At 50.3% G+C, this 22,408-nt stretch overlaps 1 protein-coding gene and 1 long non-coding RNA gene across 8 annotated transcripts in view; one reads left to right on the top strand and one right to left on the bottom strand.

The window, feature by feature from the left end:
• Positions 1 to 11,573: 11,573 nt before the first annotated feature.
• Positions 11,574 to 14,511, bottom strand: LOC123568412 (uncharacterized). Of its 2 annotated transcripts, XR_012422591.1 has the most exons (4): positions 14,373 to 14,511; positions 13,636 to 13,760; positions 11,977 to 12,050; positions 11,574 to 11,698 (listed from the first exon to the last, which is right to left on the bottom strand). It is a non-coding gene; the product is annotated as an uncharacterized lncRNA (long non-coding RNA). The 2 variants fall into 2 exon arrangements; XR_006691754.3 differs by lacking the exon at positions 11,574 to 11,698 and having other exon boundaries at positions 11,913 to 12,050.
• Positions 14,512 to 15,031: 520 nt separating this feature from the next.
• The window catches only part of GAREM2 (GRB2 associated regulator of MAPK1 subtype 2), a 75,323-nt gene continuing 67,946 nt past the window's right edge, over positions 15,032 to 22,408 (top strand). For 5 of the 6 annotated variants that reach the window (XR_012422589.1, XM_074012177.1, XM_074012178.1 and 2 more), the window contains exons 1-2: positions 15,032 to 15,265; positions 18,197 to 18,337. Coding sequence is in view for 5 of the 6 variants with exons in the window: in XM_074012177.1 (XP_073868278.1) it covers positions 15,154 to 15,265; positions 18,197 to 18,337 (253 nt within the window). In the remaining variant the exon portion in view is untranslated. The remainder of the gene's footprint in view (positions 15,266 to 18,196; positions 18,338 to 22,408) is intronic. The other variant, XM_045369641.3, reaches the window with a different exon arrangement.

The following is a 22,408-nucleotide window of genomic DNA, read 5'->3' as shown; positions in this document are numbered from 1 at the left end:
GCTTATCTCTTTAATGGATTGTGAGCGAGGGGTGGGCAGGGCACGGGAATGTATGCCTGTAATCCCAGCTACTCAGGAGGCTGAGGCAGGAGAATCACTTGAACCCGGGAGGTGGAGGTTGTGGTGAGCCGAGATCATGCCGCTGCACTCCAGTCTAGGTGACAGAGCAAGAATCCGCCTTAAAAAAAAAAAAAAAAAAAAAAAATTTAAACAACTTTAAAGTTCAAATCTATTCTTACTGCTTCCGGGTATTGGATAAATTAGTTGACTCGTGTGAATCATTTCCTTGTCCCTAAAGGAGATGGACTAGAACGAACCCTCTTAGCGCAGCCGGCAGCGCGTCAGTCTCCTAATCTGAAGATGGACTAGAAAGCCCTCCGACACTCAGTCCAGTGGAATATTCCACAGTTATGTAGTCCGCCTTGCTAGATTAGCCAGGACTCCAATACCCCAACTCTTGTGGGGTTGGCAGTGGGGCTTGCATGGAGAAACTATAAATTAAACGTAGGGTCGCTACGCCACCGTGTGACCAATCCTGGAAACTGCATTTCTTCAGTGTGCCATGAGAGGTTTCTCAAAAGCCCATCAAGATTTTAGGGTAATATAGCCCCACAAAATTCAATGATCTCTCCCTACCCCCACCAGCATGGCAGACATGGAATTTTAAAAGTATAAACCAACAAAGATAAAAATTAGGGAGCAAGAGACATCAGCAAGTGAGAATTAAAATTTTTATGTATGCAAATACTAGTCTTTAAAAAACGGAAGATGGAAAACAGAGCTAACTGACATGGAGCGTAAGTTACAACCTCAGTGTTTTCAAAGGATGCCAGTAAGAAGTGGGCGTATTTTCTCTAATGGGATCCCAAGAGTTCCAGGATTTACAGGTACCAGGTACCATGGACAAGTCAGGCATATGGCAATGGGCTAAAAATGGGGCAAGGAAATAACAGCTCCCAAGTGTCCCTTTCCACCCCTCACAGCCAGGAGTTGCTGTCACCCCTCCTTAAGGTTTATTATTTGCAGAAATGAAACTATAGAGGCTCCAGACTTGAGGCCACCAGGCCCAGAGAGAGGTGGAAGTGAGTCATGGTATCAAAAACAAGGAATGAAGTGGACGCTTGTCTTGAATGATGGGCTCCTAAGCTTCTTTCCTTCATTCTTCCTTCCCTTTCCCAGAATTTTAGCAGCCAAATACATGTACCCAGGCAGAAGATTAGGAAGTCCTGTCACATGGAAGTTCACCAACCAAAAGGCCCCTCATTGCAGATTCCTCCAGTTACGAGGATATATGAACACATATAAAGTTTCCAATCAACCAAAACGGTATATACGAAATCAGTCAATATAAAGAAAAGTATAGGAAAATTAATAACAATCTACCAAAATCATATATATGAAATCAGTCAACATAAAGAAAAGTATAGGAAAATTAATAACAATCTACAGAAAAAAATAGCCGGGCATGGTTGCACACGCCTATAATCCCAGCCACTCAGGAAACTGAGGTAGGAGAATTGCTTGAACCCGGGAAGTGGAGGTTGCTGTGAGCTGAGATTGCGCCACTGCACTCCAGCCCGGGCGACAGAGCAAGACTCCGTCTCAAAAAGATAATAATAATAAAAATAAATAAATAAAAATAACAGTCCACATACCTGACACCCAGATTCAGTTAGATATTCAGTTCTTCATGTTGACATAAAAGAGACAGTAAAACAACTAACAAACGGAAAAAGGAAACTTCAGGGGAAAAAAGGTAAGGAAAACCAAAGAAAAACCCCAAACTCACTTTAAGCGATATTTTTGAATGACGTGAAATCCATAAATCAAGAATAGAATGCTACAAAAGAGAACAAATAATGAGAAAATGATCTCTAAAATAAAAACTATCCACTGAAATAAAATGATTCAAGAGAAGAATAGGACAGGCGTGGTGGCTCCAGCCTGTAATCCCAGCACTTTGGGAGGCCCAGGCAGGCAGATCACTTGAGGACAGAAGTTTGAGACCAGCCTGGCCAACATAGTGAAGCCCCATCTCTACTAAAAATACAAAAATTAGCTGGACATTGTGGCACGTACCTATAGTCCCAGCTACTAGGGAGGCTACTCAGGAGGCTGAGGCAGAAGAATCACTTGAATCCAGGAGGCGGAGCTTGCAGTGAGCCAAGATCGCACCACTGCACTCCAGCCTGGGTGACAGAGCGAGACTCTGTCTCATTTAAAAAAAAAAAAAAAAAGTGGAGGAAATAAATTTCCGTTCTTTATAGATTAGTCAGTCTATGATATTCTGTCACAGCAGCACAAAACAGACTAAGACATAAAGTAATTATCAGAGAGAAAATACAAAAATACAAAAGGAACTTTCTTGTCAAATGTAAAAGCAAAATAAATGACATATTCAGATATGCAAACAGGTAAATTTTTTTCTTCCCTTGCTCTCCTTCTCAGGAATCTACTCCAGCAAAAGGAAAGAGTACACCAAGGAAAAGAAAGGCCCGAGACTCAGAAAACAGGGACTCAAGTGTGGGCCAGTCCTGAGGGGGCTATGTAGTTGGACTTGGAAGCAACATAACCAGAGTTGAGCAGGAAGACAGTCTCCAGGAAAACCAGTGGGAGAAAGAATATTGATGGGTGGGTGACATAGCTGAGGGACAGTGCAAAATCATGAGGCTAAGAAACAAAACCTTTCTATCTGCTGGGAGCAGCTCTCTGAGAGCTGGGATAAAATCTGTCCCGTCTCACACTGGATCCCCAGTGCCTGACTATTCCTGGCACATAGTAGGTGCGCAAGAAATATTGTTAAACGAGGCCAGACATGGTGGCTCACACCTGTAATCCCAGCCTTTCGGAGGTTAAAGCAGAAGGATCTCTTGAGCCCCTGAGTTTGAGACCAGCCTAGGCAATATAGGGAGATTCCATCTCTACAAAAAATAAAAAATTAGCTGGGTGTGGTGCTATGTGCCTGTGGTCCCAGCTACTTGAGGTGCTGAGGTGGGAGGATCACTTGAGTCTGGAGGTCGAGGCTGCAGTGAGCCATGATCACACCACTGCACTCCAGCCTGAGCAAGAGTGCAGACCCTATCTCAATATATGTGTGTGTGTATATATGTGTGCGTATATATATGTGTGTGTATATATATACATATATTTAGATGAGTGAGTGGATGAATGCATGAAGGAGACTTGATCAAACTTCCCATTTGTGCTTTAAGCCAGGTGCTAAAGCAGACCAGCTAGCCTGGGCACCTGAGCGCCCCTCCCCCACTACAGATACCTTAGAAATACAACATCAATATAATTTTGAATGCATAATCAAGTCCTCAAGAAAGCAAGGATAATCCGAAGGAGAAACAGGTAACTTACAAATCATTTTTGTTTTGTGTCTATTGTTGACATATAAAAAACCATACATGTATGTACACACCTTTATGTATACAGACCCTAATAGATCTGCCTTGCCCACAGGCTCTTATTTTTTCTTTTGAGACAAAGTCTCGCTCTGATGCCTGGGCTGGAGTGCAGTGGCACGATCTCAGCTCACTGCAACCTCTCCCTTCCGGGTTAAAGCAATTCTCCTGCCTCAGCCTCCTGAGTAGCTGGAACTACAGGTGCATGCCACCATGTCTGGCTAATTTTTGTGTTTTTTGGTAGAGATTGGGTTTCACGATGTTGGCCAGGCTGGTCTCAAACTCCTGAGCTCAGGTGATCCACCCACCTTGGCCTCCTGAAGTGCTGGGATTACAGGCACCTCTTTGTGGTCTCTGCTCAAATGTGCCCTTGTCACTGAGACCTTCCCTGACCACACTACTTAGGGTAGGAACAACGCCTCTCCCAGCCCTGAATTTGCCATCCTTTTCACTTGGCTTTCTTCTTTCCTCCACAGCTCTTACCACCATCTGACATATTAAAATTTACTGTTCATTTGTTCATTGCCTGTCTCTGCTAGGATAGAAGCTCCAAGTGGGCAGGGGCTCTTTTTGTCTTATTCATGGCTCTGTCTTCAGCACCTAGAACAGCAGCCACCGCATGGACGATGCTATTTGTTCAATGAATAAACCTGATCTCTCGTGCCCCTACTTCCTACCCGGAAATCTACAGTGAAGAGAGGAGAATAAAACCAACGTTTTTGCAGCATTTTCTTAGGGTCATGGAGGGATCCCTAGTGTCCCAAAGGTGCTTGTCTGAGTCCGGAAAGTGAAGGGGCTATTTGTAGTAAAAAACAAACAAAAAAAACCCACTTTAGGACATAATATAGGAAGTGGGCTGGGCTGTGGCTGGCGCCTATAACCCAGCACTTAGGGAGGCTGAAGTGGGAGGATCACTTGAGCCCAGTTCGAGACCAGCTGAGGCAATGGTGAAGCCTCATCTCTACAAAAAATTAAAAAGTTGGAAGGGTGGGGCATGCGTGGGATAAAGGGAAGTGAAGCCGGGGTTTTGGGCACCTTTTCTGCCCGTGATGTCTTAGATTCATTCTTTTTTTTTTTTTTTTTTTTTTGAGACGGAGTCATGCTCTGTCGCCCAGGCTGGAGTGCAGTGGCCGGATCTCAGCTCACTGCAAGCTCCGCCTCCCGGGTTCACGCCATTCTCCTGCCTCAGCCTCCCAAGTAGCTGGGACTACAGGCGCCCGCCACTTCGCCCGGCTAGTTTTTTGTATTTTTTAGTAGAGACGGGGTTTCACCGTGTTAGCCAGGATGGTCTCGATCTCCTGACCTTGTGATCCGCCCGTCTCGGCCTCCCAAAGTGCTGAGATTACAGGCTTGAGCCACCGCGCCCGGCCTCAGATTCATTCTTAAGGAACTGAGAACTTAATCTTCCAAAATGTCAAAAAGACCATCTTATGCCCCAACTCCATGCCCAGGACACCAGGGTCTGTGGGATACAATCCATACAGTCATCTCACCTACAACTACAGGCTGGGAGGCAACCCAGGCACCGACAGCTGGGTCACGGCGTCCTTCGGTATTAAGATTCCAAAACTCCCAAAGCCACCAGATAAGCTGCTGTTGCTCTACATGAGGTGCAGCAGAAAGGTCTGGGGCCAAGTAAAGGCTTCCAACCCTGACCTAAAGTTGTGGGAGACTGGCAAGATTATTGGTGGCATGTGGGGAGATCTCACCGATGAAGAGAAACAAGAATAAACAAATACAAAGCAGAAAAGATAGAGTACAATGAATCTGTGAAGGCCTCTAATTCCACACGAACCTTGCTTACATAAATGCAAAAAGTCATGCAGAAGCTGCTTTAGGGGAAGAAGGTGGACACAGACAGTCTTGCATGGAGAGATGAGAACCTGATGTGAGCATTCGGTTTGCTGAAGATCCAGATGAATATGACAATAGCTTTTCTTTGAATTTTTTTTTTTTTTTTTTTTTTTTTTTTTTTTTTTTTTTTTTGAGACAGAGTCTCGCTCTGTCGCCTAGGCTAGAGTGCAGTGGCCAGATCTTGGTTCACTGCAACCTCCACCTCCCGAGTTAAAGTGAATAAATACTTTTTTTTTTAATGAAAAAATGTTTTTTGGTTTAAAAATTAAAAAATAAAAAAACTGGCCAGGTGCGGTGACTCATGCCTGTAATCCCAGCACTTTTGGAGGCTGAGGCATGTGGATTACTTGAGGTCAGGAGTTTGAGACCAGCATGGCCAACACGGTGAAACCCCATCGCCACTAAAAATACAACAATTAGCAGAGCATGGTGTGCACACTTATAATCCCAGCTACTCAGGAGGGTGAGGCAGGAGAATCACTTGGACCCAGGAGGCAGAGGTTGCAACGAGCCGAGACTGCACCACTGCAGTCCAGCCTGGGTAACAGAGTGAGACTCTACTTCAAAATAAAAAATAAAAAAATAAAAAAAATTAAAGAATTAGCCGGGCATGGTGGTGCTTGCCAGTAGTCCCAGCTACTTGGGAGGCTGAAGTGGAAGGATCACTTGATCCCAGGAGTTTGAAGCAACAGTGACCTATGATCACACTACTGCACTCCAGCCTGGGCGACAGAGTGAGACCTTGTTTAAAATAAAATTTAAACTATTTTAAATTTGTCTATAATATATTGTCACTGGATATGGAACTTTACCCTGCACCATACAAAAGTATATTATATACAACTGATTAGAGTTTACAATTTTTCAGAACTGACTAAATGTTTTATTAACATTTAATTTCCCATATTATAATATTAAATGTTCACATAAAGAAAAACCAGAAGAGATTATGGACATTTATAAAATAGGATTACACTAAACAGGTCCCAATAAGTTTAAAAAGATTAAAATCATAAAAAGTATCTTCTCTGACCACAATAGAAAGTAGAAATCAATAACAGAAAGAAAACTGGAAAATGTGTAAGTATGTGAAAATTACATAACATATGTGGAAATAACTAATGAGTCAAAGAAGAAATTGCAGGTGAAATTAGAAAATTCCTTGAGATAAATAAAAACTAAAATGCAACATACTAAAACTTATGGGATACAGCAAAAGCAGTGCAAACAGGGAAATTTATAGTTGTAAATGCCTATATTTAAAAATGAAAAAAGATCTCAAATCAGCAATTTAATTTTACACTTCAATGAACTAGAAAAAGAACACATTAAACCCAAAGTTAACAGAGGGAGAGAAATGGTACAGATTGGAGTGGAAATAAACAAAATAGAGAATAGAGAGACAATAGAAAAAAATTAACAAAACTAAGAGTTGGTTTTTTGAAAATAACAGCAAAAGACAAACCCTTGGCTAGATTAAGAAAAAAAAGAAGACTGAAATAATAACTAAAATTAGAAATGAAAGGACACATCAAAAATGATGCCACAGAAATGAAAAGGATTAAAGAGACTATGATGAATAATTACATGTGAACAAACTGGAAAACATAGAAGAAATGGATAAATTCCTAGAAACATATAAGCAGCATAACTAAATAATGAAGAAATAGAAAATCTGAACAGAACTCTAAGTAGTAAGGACGTTGAATCAGTAATCAAAAACCTCCCAAAAAAGAAAAGCCCTGGACTGGATGGTCTCACTGGAGAATTCTACAAAACATTTAAGTAGAATTAACAACAATTCTCAAACTCCGCCAAAAAAAAAAAAAAAAAAAGAAATGAACATTTTCAGCCTCATTTTATTAGGCCAGCATCATCCTGATACCAAAGGCAGACAAGGATCCTACGAGAAAACTACAGACCAATATCCTCAATGAATATTGATGCAAAAATCTGCAACAAAATCTTAGCAAACTGAATTCAACAGCACACGAAAAGGTCATACATCATGACCAAGTGGGATTTAGCCCTGGGATGCAGAAAAAGCACTTGACAAAATTCAACACCCTTTCATGATAAAAAAAAAAAAAAAAAAAACACCCTACAAACTAGGATTATAAAGAAATTACCAGCCGGGTGAAGTGGCTCACGCCTGTAATCCCAACAATTTGGAAGGCTGAGGCGGATGGATCACCTGAGATCAGGAGTTCAAGACCAGACTGACCAACATGGTGAAACTCCATCTCCATCTAAATACAAAAAATTAGCCAGGCATGATGGTACATGCCTGTTATCCCAGCTACTCGGGAGGCTGAGGCAGGAGAATCACTTGAACCTAGGAGGTGAAGGTTGCAGTGAGCTGAGATTGCACCATTGCACACCAGCCTGGGCAACAGAGTGAGACTGTATATATATAAAAAAAAAGACAAATATTGCATGATTCCACTTATATGAGGCATATAAAGTAATGAAACTCAAAATCAAAAGCAGAATGGTGGCCAGGGGCTAGAGGAGGAGGGAATGGGGAGTTGTTCAATGGGCACAGAGTTTCAGTCATACAAGATGGAAAAGTTCTAGATATCTGTTGTACAACAATATGCATTTAATAATAATACTGCACTGTACACTTAAAAATTAAGAGGGTAGGCTAGGCACAGTGGCTTATGCCTATAATCCCAGCACTTTGGGAGGCTGAGGCGGGAGGACTACTTGAGCCAGGAGTTAGAGATCAGCCTGGGCAACACAGTGAGACTCCGTTTCTCCAAAAAAAAATTAGCTAGCTGTGGTGGCACATACCTGTACGGGAGACTAAGGCAGGAGGATTGCTTGACCCCAGGAGGTTGAGGCTGAAGTGAGCCATGATCACACCACTGCACTCTAACCTGAGTGACAAAGCAAGACCCTGTCCCCTCTAAAATAAAATTTAAAAACAAAAATAAATTAAGAGGTTAAAATTATGTACTTTTCACAACAATTTTTATTTCACTATTTATTTATTTATTTGAGACAGAGTTTGCTCTGCTGCCCAGGCTGGAGTTCTGTGGCACGATCTCGGTTCACTGCAATCTCTGCCTCCTGAGTTCAAGTGATTCTCCTGCCTCAGCATCCCGAGTATCTGGAATTACAGGTGCCCACCACCATGCCCGGCTAATTTTTGTATTTTTAGTAGAGACAGGGTTTTGCCATGTTGCCCAGGCTGGTCTCGAAGTCTTGAGCTCAAGTGATCTGCCCGCCTTGGCCTCCCAAAGTGCTGGGATTACAAGCATCAACCACTGCAATGGGCCCACAATTTTTAAAAATTGACAAAGAAAAAATTTTAAACATTTTAAAAGGACAAAGAACAAAACACAAGGCAAAAGTTTTAAATAGACATTTCCAAGGAAGATAGACAAAGGGCCAAAAAGCGCATGAAAAGATGTTCCATATCATTGGTCATTAAGGAAATGCAAACCAAAATTACACTTCACTCCCATTAGAATGGCTATAACAAAACCAAACCAACAAACAGGCAAACTGTAAATTAAAAACCAGAAGACAACAAGTGTTGATGGAGATACGGAGAAACTGGAACCCTCATACGCTGCTGATGGGAATGTGAAATTGTTCAACTACTGTGGAAAACGGTTTGATGGTTCCTCAGTAAGTCTAACACAGAATTACCAAACAACCCAGCAGTTTCACTCCTAGGTATTTACCCAGAAGAACTGAAAACAGGTATTTAAACAAAAACTTGTACAGGAATGTTCATATCAGCACTATTCACAATAGTCAGAAGGTAGAACAACCCAACTGTCCATCAACTGCTGAAAGGATAACACATATGGTATATCCATACTTCAGAATAGTATTCAGTCATAAAAAGTAACATAGCATTGATACACACTACAGTATAGATGAACACGGAAAAACATTATGGTAAATAAGTGAAGCCAGACACAAAAGGCCACGTGTTATATGATTCCATCATATGAAATAGCCAGAAGAGGTACATCTATAGAGACAGGAGGCAGATTAGTGGTTGCCAGGGCTGAGGATGGAAATGGGGAGTGACTGCTTAATGGGCACAGAATTTCCTTTTGGGTGATGAAAATGTCCTGGAACTAGTGAGGATGATTGCACAACATTGCAAATGTACTAAATGCCACTGAATTGTATCTTTTTTTTTTTTTTTTTTTTCAGAGACAGGGTCTCCCCCTTTTGCCCAGGGTGGAGTGAAGTGGCTTGATCATAACTCACTGTAACTTTGAACTCTTGGGCTCAAGTGATCCTCCTGCCTCAGCCTCCCTGGTAGCTGGGACTACAGGTATGTACCACCAAGCCTGGCTAATTTTTCTATTTCTTGTAGAGAGAGAGTCTTGCTATATTGCCCAGCCTGGTCTGAAACTCCTGGCCTCAAGCAATCCTCCTATCTCAGCCTCCTGTCTCAAAGTGTTGAGATTACAGGTGTGAGCCACTGCGCTCAGCCTGAATTGTACATTTTTAAATGATGAATGAATGTAAATTTATGTGAATGTTACCTCGATTTTAAAAAACAGTGTTACAGGCCAGGCGCGGTGGCTCAAGCCTGTAATCCCAGCACTTTGGGAGGCCGAGACGGGCAGATCACAAGGTCAGGAGATCAAGACCATCCTGGCTAACACAGTGAAACCCCATTTCTACTAAAAAATACAAAAAACTAGCCGGGCAAGGTGGTGGGCGCCTGTAGTCCCAGCTACTCGGGAGGCTGAGGCAGGAGAATGGCGTAAACCCGGGAGGCGGAGCTTGCAGTGAGCTGAGATCCCACCACTGCACTCCAGCCCGGGCGGCAGAGCGAGACTCCGTCTCAAAAAAAAAAAAAAGAAAAAAAAATAGTGTTACATAATTTAATCAATAGTTCATTAGCAAGTTAAGCAGTTTTGTTAGTGATGGAAGATATCTGAGTTACCTGGAGTTCCCCACGGCGAATCTGTACAGATCTGCAGCAACCTCAATTCTTGCCTCCTTGGAAGAAAGAATTCAACTGAGGGGCATAAGGCAGAAGAGATAGAGGCACGTTTCAGAGCAGGAGTGGAAGTTTATTAAAAGGCTGTAGAACAGTAAGGAAAGCAAGGAAAGGAAAAAAAAAAGAAGGAAAGTACAACTTGGAAGAGGGCCAAGTGGGATGACCTGAGAAACCAAGTGTGCAGCTTGACCTCTGGACTTGGGACTTTATGTATTGGCATGCTTCCGGGATCCTGCCTTATAACTTCTCCCCGCTCCTGAGATCTTACTGGGAAGCTGCTGATCAGTTTCAGGTATTTTCTATTAGGAAACAGTCCTTCCCTGGCACCAGCTGTGACCAATTATTACTTTAGAGAAACAGTTGGCTGGGCACAGTGGCTCATGCCTGTAATCCCAGCACTTTGGGAGGCCGAGAAGGGCAGATCACCTGAGGCCAGGAGTTTGAGACCAGCCTGGCCAACACAGTGACACCTCCTCCCACTATCTCTACTAAAAATGCAAAAATTAGCCGGGCTTGGTGGTGCGGGCCTGTAGTTCCAGCTACTTGGGAGGCTGAGGCAGGTAAGTCGCTTGAACCCAGGAGGCAGAGGTTGCAGTGAGACGAGATCATGCCATTGCACTGCAGCCTGGGTGACAGAGCAAAACCCTGTGTCAAAAAAAAAAAAAAAAAAAGAGAGAAACAGTTAACAACCTCCTGATAATCACCTGATGGTCTCCCAACACTCCTGGTGTGTGTTATGTGTTGGTGGGGAGCCCTCTCCTGCCCTGCTCATACCTGACTAGCTACCTAATGAAACAATTTGACTTAATAAGATTCCACTGACTGGCTGGGCGCGGTGGCTCCCATCTGTAATCCCAACTCTTGGGGAGGCCAAAGCAGGTGGGTCACTTGAAGTCAGCAGTTCGAAACCAGTCTGGCCAACGTGGCAAAACCCTGTTTCTACTAAAAATACAAAAATTAGCCGGCGTGGTGGCACGAGCCTGTAATCCCAGCTACTTGGGAGGCTAAGGCAAGAGAATCGCTTGAACGCGGGAGGTGGAGGTTGCAGTGAGCTGAGATTGTGCCACTCCACTTCAGCCTGGGGGACAGAGCGAGACTCCGTCTCAAAAAAAAAAAAAAAAAGATTCCACTGACAATACAAATGAATTGAAATACGTAATTTGATTAAAAATTAGAGATTCCCATGTCATGTAACAGTGATTTCACAGTGAGTTTTGAGTTTACACAGGGTTTACTAGTGAGGCCAGGACCATAACATGAAAGATAATTGAATTGACCGTGAAGGTGTTCCCATCAGCTGTTCAGTCACTCTATAGGGGACTGGGTGGGAGCTTTCCCACAACTTCTGGAAACTCCTTGGTTTGCCTAGAGCTGTAAATCCAGGGTTCTCAGTTGCTGACTTCCATTCCTGCTGCCAGGATTGGCTGCTTGGTGATGGGGAGGCTGGTGCAAACACCTGCAAAGCAGGTGGTCAGGGTAAATTTGTCTTACCATAAGACTTGTCTTATTATAAAAGTAACAATCAGCCAGGCACAGAGGCTCACTATAATCCCAGTACTTTGGAAGGCCGAGGTGGGTGGATCACCTGAGGCCAGGAGTTCAACACCAACCTGGCCAACATAGCGAAACCCCGTCTCTACTAAAAATAATTTTTTAAAAAAGTGAGCCAGGTGTGGTGGTGCATGACTGTAATCCCAGCCACTCGAGAGGCTGAGGCAGGAGAATCGCTTGAACCTGGGAGGCGAAGGCTGCAGTGAGCTGAGATCCCGCCACTGCACTCCAGCGTAGGTGAGAAAGCCAGTGAGACCCTGTCAAAAAAAAAAAAAAAAAACAGTACCAATTATGCTATGGTTTTGGGCTGGGAACAACTCTGTTTCCCCAGGAACTAGGGGATCTTGCTCCTTTTCCTGTTCTGATTCAAATGGAATGCCAGTGTGCAACTCCTAGGATTTGCTGCCATCTTCAAGATGTCAGGTCTTAAATCTGGACAAGGAAGCTACACCACGCTTTTGGAACCATGCATATAATCCAGGTCTATTTATTGCTCTGATTGGCAGAGGAGTGCTTTTGGTGTTCCCAAGGTCGCCTAGATTTTCTCCTGTGTTATTCTCTAGGAATGCTATTAATTTACATTTTACATTTAGGTCTATGATCCATTTTGAAATAATTTTTGTGAAGGATGTAAGATCTGTGTCTAGATTAGTTTTTTTGTTATATGTATGTCCAATCGTTCTGGTACAATTTGTTGAAAAATACTGTGCTTTTTCCATTGAATTGCCTCTCCTCCTTTGTCAGAGATCAGTTGACTGTATGTGTGTGGATCTATTTCCCAGCTCTCTCTTCTATTCCATTGAGGTATTTGTCTTATTGCACAGATTGGAATTTCAGGGGAATTGTTGGACAATCTGTCTCAGGTGACAAAGGCAGAGCTGTCGGATCCCCAGCTAATTATTGACTTGGCTCACAGAAAAGACGTTGGATTATTTGTATAGTTTTACTCCATCATTTGCTGTCCCTTAAGCCCAGATGACACCAAGTCCATCTGAAGTGTTCATTCAGGCAAGTGTGGTTCTGAAATGGTGTGAAAGACCACTGACACAAAACCTCTCTTCTGGGAAACAGTTTGAATAATTTTTTTTTTTTTTTTTTTTTCGAGACAGAGTCCCGCTCTGTCGCCCAGGCTGGAGTGCAGTGGCACGATCTCGGCTCACTGCAACCTCTGCTTCCCGGGTTCAAGCGATTCTCCTGGAGGTGTGCGCAGCAGCAGCAGGGGGTCCCCAGCTAACCGCCAGAAGTAGCAGTTGCTAGAGAAGCATTCTGCCCGCTTCACTATGGCGGCGCTTCCTCCAGACTCCTGGCAGCCACCCAGTGTTTACTTGGAGACCAGCATGGGAATAATTGTACTGGAGCTGTACTGGAAGCAGGCTCCAAAGACCTGTAAGAACTGCTGAGATGGCTCACTGAGGTTTCTAAGCGCTGGAATTACAGGCGTGAGCCACCGCGCCCGGCCACAGAAGAGAGGGTTTTGTTTGTATTTGGTGGGGTTCTCTCGGGGGTACCGAGGCTGAGGACTGGTGGATCGAGGCAGGTGGATCACTTGAGGTCAGGAGTTCGAGAGGAGCCTGGCCAACATTGTGAAACCCTGTCTCTACTAAAAATACAAAAATTAGCCAGGCAAAAAATTAGCCGGGCATGGTGGTGCTTGTCTGTAATCCCAGCTACATCTGTAATCCCAGCTACTCAGGAAGCTAAGGCGGGAGAATTGCTTGACCTGGAAGTCAGAGGTTGCAGTGAGCCGAGATCGTGCCACTACACTCCCGTGAGGGAGCAGCCTAGGGATTAAGGCCCGCTGGCCCCGCGAGGTCAGCCAGGCCCGCATCATCCCCCAGTTACCTGCAGAGGGCGCCGCAGACACAGAGAGGCCGACGCCGAGGCCATCTAAGCTTCTGGGAAGGGGGTCCCAAAGGGAGCCCGCCGAGGTGGAGTTCAGAGGGCTTGGAAGGAAGAGGTGAGAACAGCTGAAAAGGAAACGCAAATTAAAAGAAGGGAACGAAGGCTGAGCGCGGTGGCTCACGCCTGTAATCCTAGCACTTTGGGAGGCCGAGGCGGGCGGATCGCTTGAGGTCAAGGATTCGAGACCATGCTGGCCAACGTGGTGAAGCCCCGTCTCTACTAAAAATACAAAAAAATTAGCCAGGCGTGGTGGCGGGTGCCTGTCATCCCAGCTACTCCGGAGGCTGAGGTGGGAGGATCGCTTGAGTCCGGGAGGTGGAGGTTGCAGTGAGCCGAGATCGCGCCACTGCACTTCAGGCTGGGCGACACAGCGAGACCTAGTCTCAAAAAATGATAAGGAAAAGAGAGAAGGGATGGCGGTGGGGGGGAGGGGGACGGTTCTTGTAACGATCCGAGAGGGGACCGCAGCACCTGTTACGCCCCCGAACCTCGGCCTCCTCATCTACAGAATGGACGCAGTCCACAGCGCGTGCTGCGGAAGCGCTGGAGCGCCGGTTCACGGGACACGGAACCATTGGCTAAGGGGGCGCTGGGAACGTGGAAGGTGCTCTATGCTGGGGCACTGCAGGGTGCTATTGGGCAGTAGGGTTGGAGTCAAATCTGGGTTGAAGTCCAACCTAGGTTGAAGTCCTGGCTGCCACCTGACTTCTGCGCCTCAGTTTGCTCATCAGTAAAATGGGGTTAAGGAGGCTGCCTCGCCCAGCTCCATGGAGCCGGTGGTGATGAAGGTCCTGGAGAAGCTGAACTCGAGCTTTGGGCGGCGTAGCTGGACCCGGCGCGGTGGGCGCGGCCTCCAGGAGGCCGGCACCAGGGGGAGCGGCGGGCCCGGGACACACCCAGCCAGGAGGAGGAGGCCGAGCCTGCGCCGACTCCGCAGATGCCGCTCGGGTCTTCGTTGTCCCTCCGGGCGCCCGCCCTGGGGTCCTCCATCACCCGCCGTCACCTGGGCGCGGGGAAGCTTGCGGGAGGGGAGGCGGGGCTTGGCGGCAGCGGCTGGAGGGGGCCCGGGGAGCGGGGGAAGGGGCGGGCGAACGGAGCGTGGGGCTGGGGACCCGGGGTCCCAGAAGGGGGCGCGGGGACCGGGTTCCGAGGAGAGGGGGCCGGGGCGGGGCCGGGCGGACAGAGCTGGGGCGGAGGTCCGGGGGTGGGTCCGGCGGCCAGTCCGGGTCCGGGCGGCCAGAGCAGGGGGCGGGGGTCCGGGAGGAGGGGGCGGGGCCGGGGGCGGGGCCGGGGTCGGCGCCCCGCGGGGAGGCCGGCCACGTGACGCCCGCGGCCCGGCGGGGCTGCCAGGCGGCGAGCGCCGCGGCGGCCCCGGGAGGTGGCGGCGGGCGCGAGAGCCTGGGCCGCGCGGGACTGACCGTCGGGGCCCCGGGACGGCGGCCCCGGGGCGCCCATGCCATGGAGAAGCTTGCGGCCGGGCTGGCCGGCCTGCGCTGGAGCATGGGCGCCTTCCCGCTCGACCTCATCGTCAGCCGCTGCCGCCTGCCCACGCTCGCCTGCCTTGGGCCAGGTACCGGGGTCGCTGGAGATGGGGACCGGGGTCCGCGGGGAAATGGTGGGCTCTCCAGGCGGGGGCCAGAGGGATCGTGAGGAGGGTGCGGCGCCCGCGCGCTCCTGGCTCCCCGGTGTGGGCCCCGAGCGCTTCCTGGCGCGCCTCCCGGGAGACGCGGGGCCCACCCGCCAGGTCCGCCTCCTGGGCCCCGGGGACAAGCACAGGCACAGACACCGGGGACAGGGCCCGGGACAGTTTTCCCGCCCAGCTGGAGTCCGGAAAGGGGCCGACCCCCTGCTCCCGCCCCGTCGGTGTCCCCCTTTCCCCCGCTGCCCCTGGGCCCCCCGCCCCGGCCGCGCCCCCTCAGTCCCTTTGTCCCCGGCCTCTCACCTCTGTCTTCCCTCATCCCTGGTACCCGGACTCTGTCTTCCCCCTACCGCCACCCCCAGCCCTGCTCCGCCCCTCTGGGAACCCTTCTTGCACCTCCTTTCGATTCCTCAGGAGCAATTTCGGTCCTGGGGCGGGCAGGCCACCTTCGGGAGAGGCCGGCGGGAGCCGGGTCTGCCGCCCGGTGTGACCCCCAAACCCCCGGCCCTCCCCCGAATCTTGTCCCACTTCTTAATAGGATCTGGGGCCCCCAGCCGCTCGGCTGATGGAACCACTCATGGGGGCCCGAGAGGGTACCCCCGGGGGCTGCGTGGAGCGAGGGGACCGTTTCAGGGGAGGGGGGTGCTGCTTGGTTGGGGGATGGGCGGTAGCCGGGGCTGGCAGCCAGGCCGGGGGTTTTGTGTGTGAGAAGAATAGGGGTTTGGCCCGCGTTGGCATACTCGCTTCCCTGAATGCTAATGGGGCCCGCGGCCGCAGGCTCCTCTCCTCCCCTCGGGGCCCAGCAGCCCCTCCTCCGCGGCGGCCAGGAGTGGGCACAGTGGGCGTCAGCTGTCCCGGGAGCAGGCTCATGGGGGAGCATCGGCGCCCTGGCCGTCGGGCAGGCCAGCGTCTGTTTCTCTGGCACGGGGCAGAGTGGTCAGAGTGTGGTACTGTGTCCGCCTGTGAATGGGGGATGCTGCCTTGGGGTCTTTTGGCCACTTCCCACACATCCTTTTTGGCATCTCCCCTTTCTGGGCAGCTTTTCTGAGCTCCTCGGTCTGGGTACAGCCTCCTTTGGTCTCCCCTGCTACCTCGTGCCAACCCTGGCTTGTCTCCTACTGTGCACCTCATTATAATGGCCAGCCAGTTTATTGTCTTTCCACCTGGCTGTGGGCTCCTTGAGACCCGGCATCCTTGCCCAATAAAGATTATGGATTGAATGAATGAATGAATGAATGGGTGATTGAATGAACAACTAGTGTGATGGCCCAGCTGTCTGTTGCGTGTGATGGTGTGTGGCTACGACTGGGTCACCATCAGGGTGTGAATGTCTGGTCAGAATTATATGGCTTGAAGGGTAGGTCCCTGTGTACCTGTGCATTTGGGAGGGGCCCCTTGGCCGGAGACTGAGTTGTGTCGTTTGGGTGACAAGCATCTGTCACTGTGGGCTATTGTGGTTCAGCTGTTGGTGGTCATGAGCCCTGGTTACTGGTGTGTGCCCGTGTGGCTGTGGAAGATGGGGCTGAGACCCGGGACAGCTCTCAGAGGAGGGATCAGAGTTGGAGGAGAGCTTCTTATGCCCCTGGAGGTGAGGAGGTGCAGAAGAAGGCTCAGACAACACCCCCAACACACACATAGTGGGGGCCAGGCCCTTCCTGAGCATCTTGAACTGCCCCCCACCCTGCCACACACACACACACACATATCCGCCCACCCCACATGTACACACTTTATGGACCCCCCAGCCATCAGTGTAAACCATTTCCCATTTGATTCGCAGAAATTTTGTAAGTTGTGCCTGAAGGAGCAAGGAAGGAGTTGCTCCCCACCCCTACCCTCCCCACCAGCTGCAGCCAGGACATGGCCCCTTCTGCCTCCTGGAAGCTGGGCCGCCCCTCCTGCTCCCCTGGAAACTGTTGCTGGGGTTGGAGCCTCCAGGCCCAGACCCCTCCCAACTCCCAACACCTCTGCCCCAGAGCAGCTTTCCCCAGGCCCCAGGGCTGGGCCTCCCACTCCTGCCTTCTAAACCTGCTCTCTCAACCCCTCCAACCCTCAGCCATCACCCCTGTAATTGGGAGGATGAGGGGCATGGGGAGGGGGTGTCAAGGAGCTGCTCTCTGAGATGGGGTTGGCGGTTTCTGGGGACTTCCCCACTCTCCTTTGAGGTCCCCTGAACAAGGCAGTGGGTGGAAAGGAAGGGCTGCCCTTGGGAGAGGCAGTAATCAGCTGCTCTAAGCCCTGTCATTCTCTTGACCTGAGCAACCCGTGGCTCTGGGGGAGCTCTCATAGCTGGGACCTTATAAGGGACAGTCCCATCTGGGCCCTCTCCACTGCCCCAACAGGGCCCTTCTTGCAGGGCCTAGGCCCTGACTGGAAGGCTGAGGCCCAGCTCCAGCATCTCCTGCTCAATAAAGTCTCCCTTTGCCACTCCACCCCCAGCTGGAACCTGCTGCTCCCCAGACATGCTCCAGTCAGTGCCTCAAACTTGCCTAGTCTTTGGTACATCTCTGCCCACCTCCCCAGGGGCCTAAGGGCTCCTGGAGGGCAGGGGCTGTCTGGGCTTATCCATGGGGAACTCCCAGCCCCAGCTCAGAGCTAGAGGCAGCAGGCATTCCAGCCACTGATGAACGAGGGGCCCTGTCAGGAGTCACAGCCCTGAGAGGCTCACAGCCAGCCCCACAGCCCCAGGCCCCAGCTGGCAGCCTGCCTGTCCCTTGAGCTTTGCTGACCTGGGCAGGGATTGTGGGGAGCTGTCCCTCAGGGGGGTGGTCTTGGTGAGGAGGTCACCCTGTCTGTTCTTTCTGCCCCTCCTAATGTCCTGTCTTCCTTCCCCTCCTCCTCTGTCCTCCTCTCCCCTCCCAGGGGAGTACGCTGAGGGCGTCAGTGAGCGAGACATCCTGCTCATCCACTCCTGCCGCCAGTGGACAACGGTGACAGCTCATACCCTGGAGGAGGGCCACTATGTCATCGGGCCCAAGATTGACATCCCCCTGCAGTACCCAGGTGTGCCCAGCCAGGAAAAGATGTCATAAAGCCTGCGGGGGGTGTAGGCAGGAGGGGTTGGGGCCAGGGGTAGGGGGAACGCTGTGACTAGCGAGGCGGTGATTACGGTCAGGGTTGGAGTCAGGGCCCGGCAGTTTTCATTCTGTTCTGTGGCGCTCTGGGTTTCTGGAGAGGTGGCTCACAGGTTTTTTGATTCACATTTTATTTTAAAGTAGATTTGAAACTAATGATTAAAAAATACCCACACTCTTAAATTACTACAAATCAGAGCTTAACCCTAATCAGAGGCCTTCAGGGTATACCTTCAGCTGCCACACTTACCCTTTTTTGTGCAGACCCTCCAAGAGAACACGTCCTGCCAGGACCTTTTCAGTACTGTGCCCCAAACGCCGCAGAAACCAGCGGATGCCCAAGCTGATTACATGGCTGCCCCTCTCCGCACTGATCCTGTTTTTCCCAATTTTTGCAGTAAACCTATTGTTTCCATTGGTTGACTTTATAAGTTAATGTTAAAAATTTTAGACTTTTAAAGATTATGCTAATGGCTACCTTTATTAGTTTTATAAGTGATGTTGACATATAATAAGAGTTTGTTTGAAGAAATGATTCTGTTAACAAAAAAGGAAGTACAGCCCCTTCATTTTATAGATGATGAAATGGAGGGCTTGGGGGAGGAGGTGACTTGCCCCTTGTCACACAGCTAGGAAAGGAAGAGCATGGCCAGATCCAGGTATCTCAACTGAGGGCTGGTGTCTGCTGCACCACACCAGGAGCATGTGGTTGCTGTCCCCTGTGTGGGAGGGATGGGATTCTGGTGGCCCCATCCCAGAGATGTCCCCGTGCGAGCCCCGGATCCCACAGCTGCCATGTGTTAAGCATGTGCTGCATTCCATACGCTGGGCCGAACATTTTTGCCATTTCATCCTCATGGCAACCTGATGAGAAAGTCTTATCAACTCCATTTAACTCACCAGGAAACTGAGGCTCCAGGAGTTTCAGTGGCTTGCCCAGTGCCGTGTTTTTTGTTTTTTGTTTTTGTTTTTAGAGATGGTCTCCTTATGTTGCCCAGGATGGTCTCAAACTCCTGGTCTCAATGAAGCTTCCTGCCTCAGCCTCCCAGAGTGCTGGGATTATAGGTGTGAGTCACTGCGCCAGGCCCAGTTCTGTGTGCGTGTGTGTTTTCTGTTGCTCGGGCTGGAGGGCAGAGGCGCCATCTTGGCTCACTGCCTCTGAGGTTCAAGCGATTCCCCTGCATCAGCCTACCAAGTAGCTGGGATTACAGGTGCCTGCCACCACGCTCCGCTAAGTTTTGTATTTTTAGTAGAGACAGGGTTTCACCATGTTGGCCAAGCTCGTCTCAAACTCCTGACCTCAAGTGATCCAGCCGCCTTGGCCTCCCAAAGTGCTGGGATTACAGGTGTGAGCCACTAAACCCAGCCTAGTTCTGTGTTTTTAACTGCTGTGCCCAGCTGCTCCTGACAACCCTCTCACCAAGGCTGGGAAGCCTTTGAGTTGGGAAGGCCCCATTGCTTGCTCACAGGTAGCCCTGCCCCCTCTGACCCTGGGTCTCCCTGAGCCAGGAGGACAGGACTGAGCCCTTTACAGAGGCTTCTGTCTTTTATAACCTGTGGAGTTGGTACCTGTGTACTAACCTTTAAAAGATATGGAAACTCACTCAGATGTCTTTCTGACCTGGGGTTCTGTCTTGGGCTTGGAGCCCCCTGGGGGCCTGCTCAAGCTAGAAGTTTCCCAGCTTGGTTGGGGGAGGTCCCAGGTCTTCTTGGGATGAAAAAAGCAAAGGTTGCCTGAGCAGTGGCTGGTATATGTAATCCTAGTGCTTTAGGAGGCTGAGACAGGAGGATCCTTTGAGGCCAAGAGTTCCAGGCCAGCGTGGGCAACATAGCAAGAACAGTTCTCTGCAAACAAAACCAAAACCAAGCAAACAAACAAACAAAGAAAACTCCAACAATAAATAAATTAGCTGGCGTGGTGGTGCAGGCCTGTCGTCTGGCTAAAGGGGAGGCTGAAGCCAGGTGGGGGGATCCCTTTAGTCCAGGAGGTTGAGACTGCAGTGAGTTATGATGGTACCCCGACATTCCAGCATCTAAAATAAATAAAAATTAAAAAGAGAAAGAAAGGTTGGGAAAATCCCTCACTGAAAAAAAACGTGACTTTAGGGACTTCATTTTGGTTGTGTCATTAAAACTCTGGGAACCCGAGGCACAGTCTCCCAGGGAACCGTGGGTCCGGGGGCTCCTAGCTCTTCCTCCCATCTCTCTGGCGCCCCTGCGTGCCTGTGTACGGTGGTGGTCTTGGGGGGCGCGGCCCCAGCCCCAGCCCCATCTTTCCGCAGGGCTGCTACTGTCCACCCGCACGGGGGAGGGGAGGCGGAGGGGGAGGCCCCTAGGAGGGCGAAGGCCGGCGGGTTAACGAGGAGGCGCTGAGTGCACGGCTGGGCTCCAGGCTGATTTCTCCTAATGAATTAATAATAGCGCTGGGCGGGCGGGGGCGGCCGGCTGCGGACCGGCGAGAGAGCCGCGGGGAAGGCCAGGGAGGGAGGAGGATGGCGCCCCGCGCGGGGTGGGGCTGGGGGCACTGCCGGTGACTCGGTCTCCAGGCTGCGGCGCTCTGCTCTGGGAGTCAGGGAGACCTGGCCAGGCCCCGTACTGTCCCCCCTCCCAGCCCCTGCCCCCGGCCCCGGCCCCGGCCCAGCGAGAGGGGCCAGGCGTCTTCCCTGAGCATGGGGCCACTTCCCCAGTGTTGGCCTTGTTTCCTGCTCAGCATTTGGCAGATGCGCCTCTGGCCAGCGGGATGTTTCCATTTTACAGATGGGAAATCCGAAGCCCAGAGAGATTAAATAATTTGCCCAAGGTCACACAGCTGGCTAGTGGCCGGGTGGGATTCAGCCAGATTTGTTGCACTCTAAAACCTGAGCTTTTACCCATGTTCTTTACTGAGTGTGTGCTGTGGGGAAGGCATGGAGAAGGGTGGTCGGCAAGCCCCTGCCACAGCCCAGGTGCTTGGGGCTGGAAGGGAGGAGTGAGGCAGCCATGTGTTCTGACGGCAAGGACAAGGATGAGGGGCAGGTCAGGATGGGGCAAGTCCCTAGAGCCGTGGGGGACATCAGGTCCCATATAGGGGGAGGCAGGAGAGGAAGCCGCCCCTGAGCTGGCGGGGAGGAAAAGGCTTCCAGGGTACAGAGCATCACTCCCTGGAGGGCTCCCTTCCTTCCTCCCGCAGTAATGACCGGCGCTGGGCTTCAGGCTGCCGCGGAGGGGATGGTGCTGGATGCCATGGTTACATCGATCTTCCCTGCCACATCCTCCCCCAGCTCCAGCCCTGACTTGGCTCCAAGTCTCCCCACAGGGGGCAGTGGGCATTGCTCCCTGCCTGGCTACTTGTGGTTGGGGCAGGGGCAGGGGTGGGGGGTTGTGTGTGGACTTGGGGGAGGAGGCTGGGGTGAGGGGAGTGGGGCTACTCAGTGCCTGCAGTTCCTGCTTCCCAAGTCCTAGACCCCTGCTTCTTGCCTGCCCCCGTCCACATTTTTCCGCTGTTGCCTTCTAGGGCTGTGGCACTTCAGAGGCCTCTTCCCAGGTGGGTCCCAGGGTGGGGAGAGCAGGCCTGGGGGCTCCCCCACCAGCATTCTCCTGGCCATTCCCCTTGTTCTGGGCTGTCATTTGTCTCCCTGCTCAGTGATGATGCTTCAGGCCCTGCCCTCTGCTCCTCTTACCCTGCACCATGGGTGTCTTCATCTGGGTCTCTGGCTGGGTTTGGGGGTCCCCAGGAACCCCCAGCACTGCATACACAAGTGTGCATGTGTTCATGCTAGGATCACAGTGTGCGCATTTTTCTGGGATGAACATCCCCAAAGTGTCAAGCCCCCTGCTCTTCCTCTTCCCTGAGCCATCTCACTTGCCTCACAGCCGCGGCTGCCACCTGTGGGCTGGTGACCTTCAGTCTGTTTCACTGGCCAGATGTCCCCAAGTTCTGCACACACACTGGTGGCACCCACCCTGGGAGCACCACCTGAAGGCCCCTTCCTTGGCCTCTCCAGGATCTGCCTTGGTCCCA

This window comes from Macaca fascicularis, chromosome 13 (assembly GCF_037993035.2).
Source record: "Macaca fascicularis isolate 582-1 chromosome 13, T2T-MFA8v1.1".
Lineage (NCBI taxonomy): Eukaryota > Metazoa > Chordata > Mammalia > Primates > Cercopithecidae > Macaca > Macaca fascicularis.
This window is presented reverse-complemented; position numbering and strand designations above follow the sequence as displayed.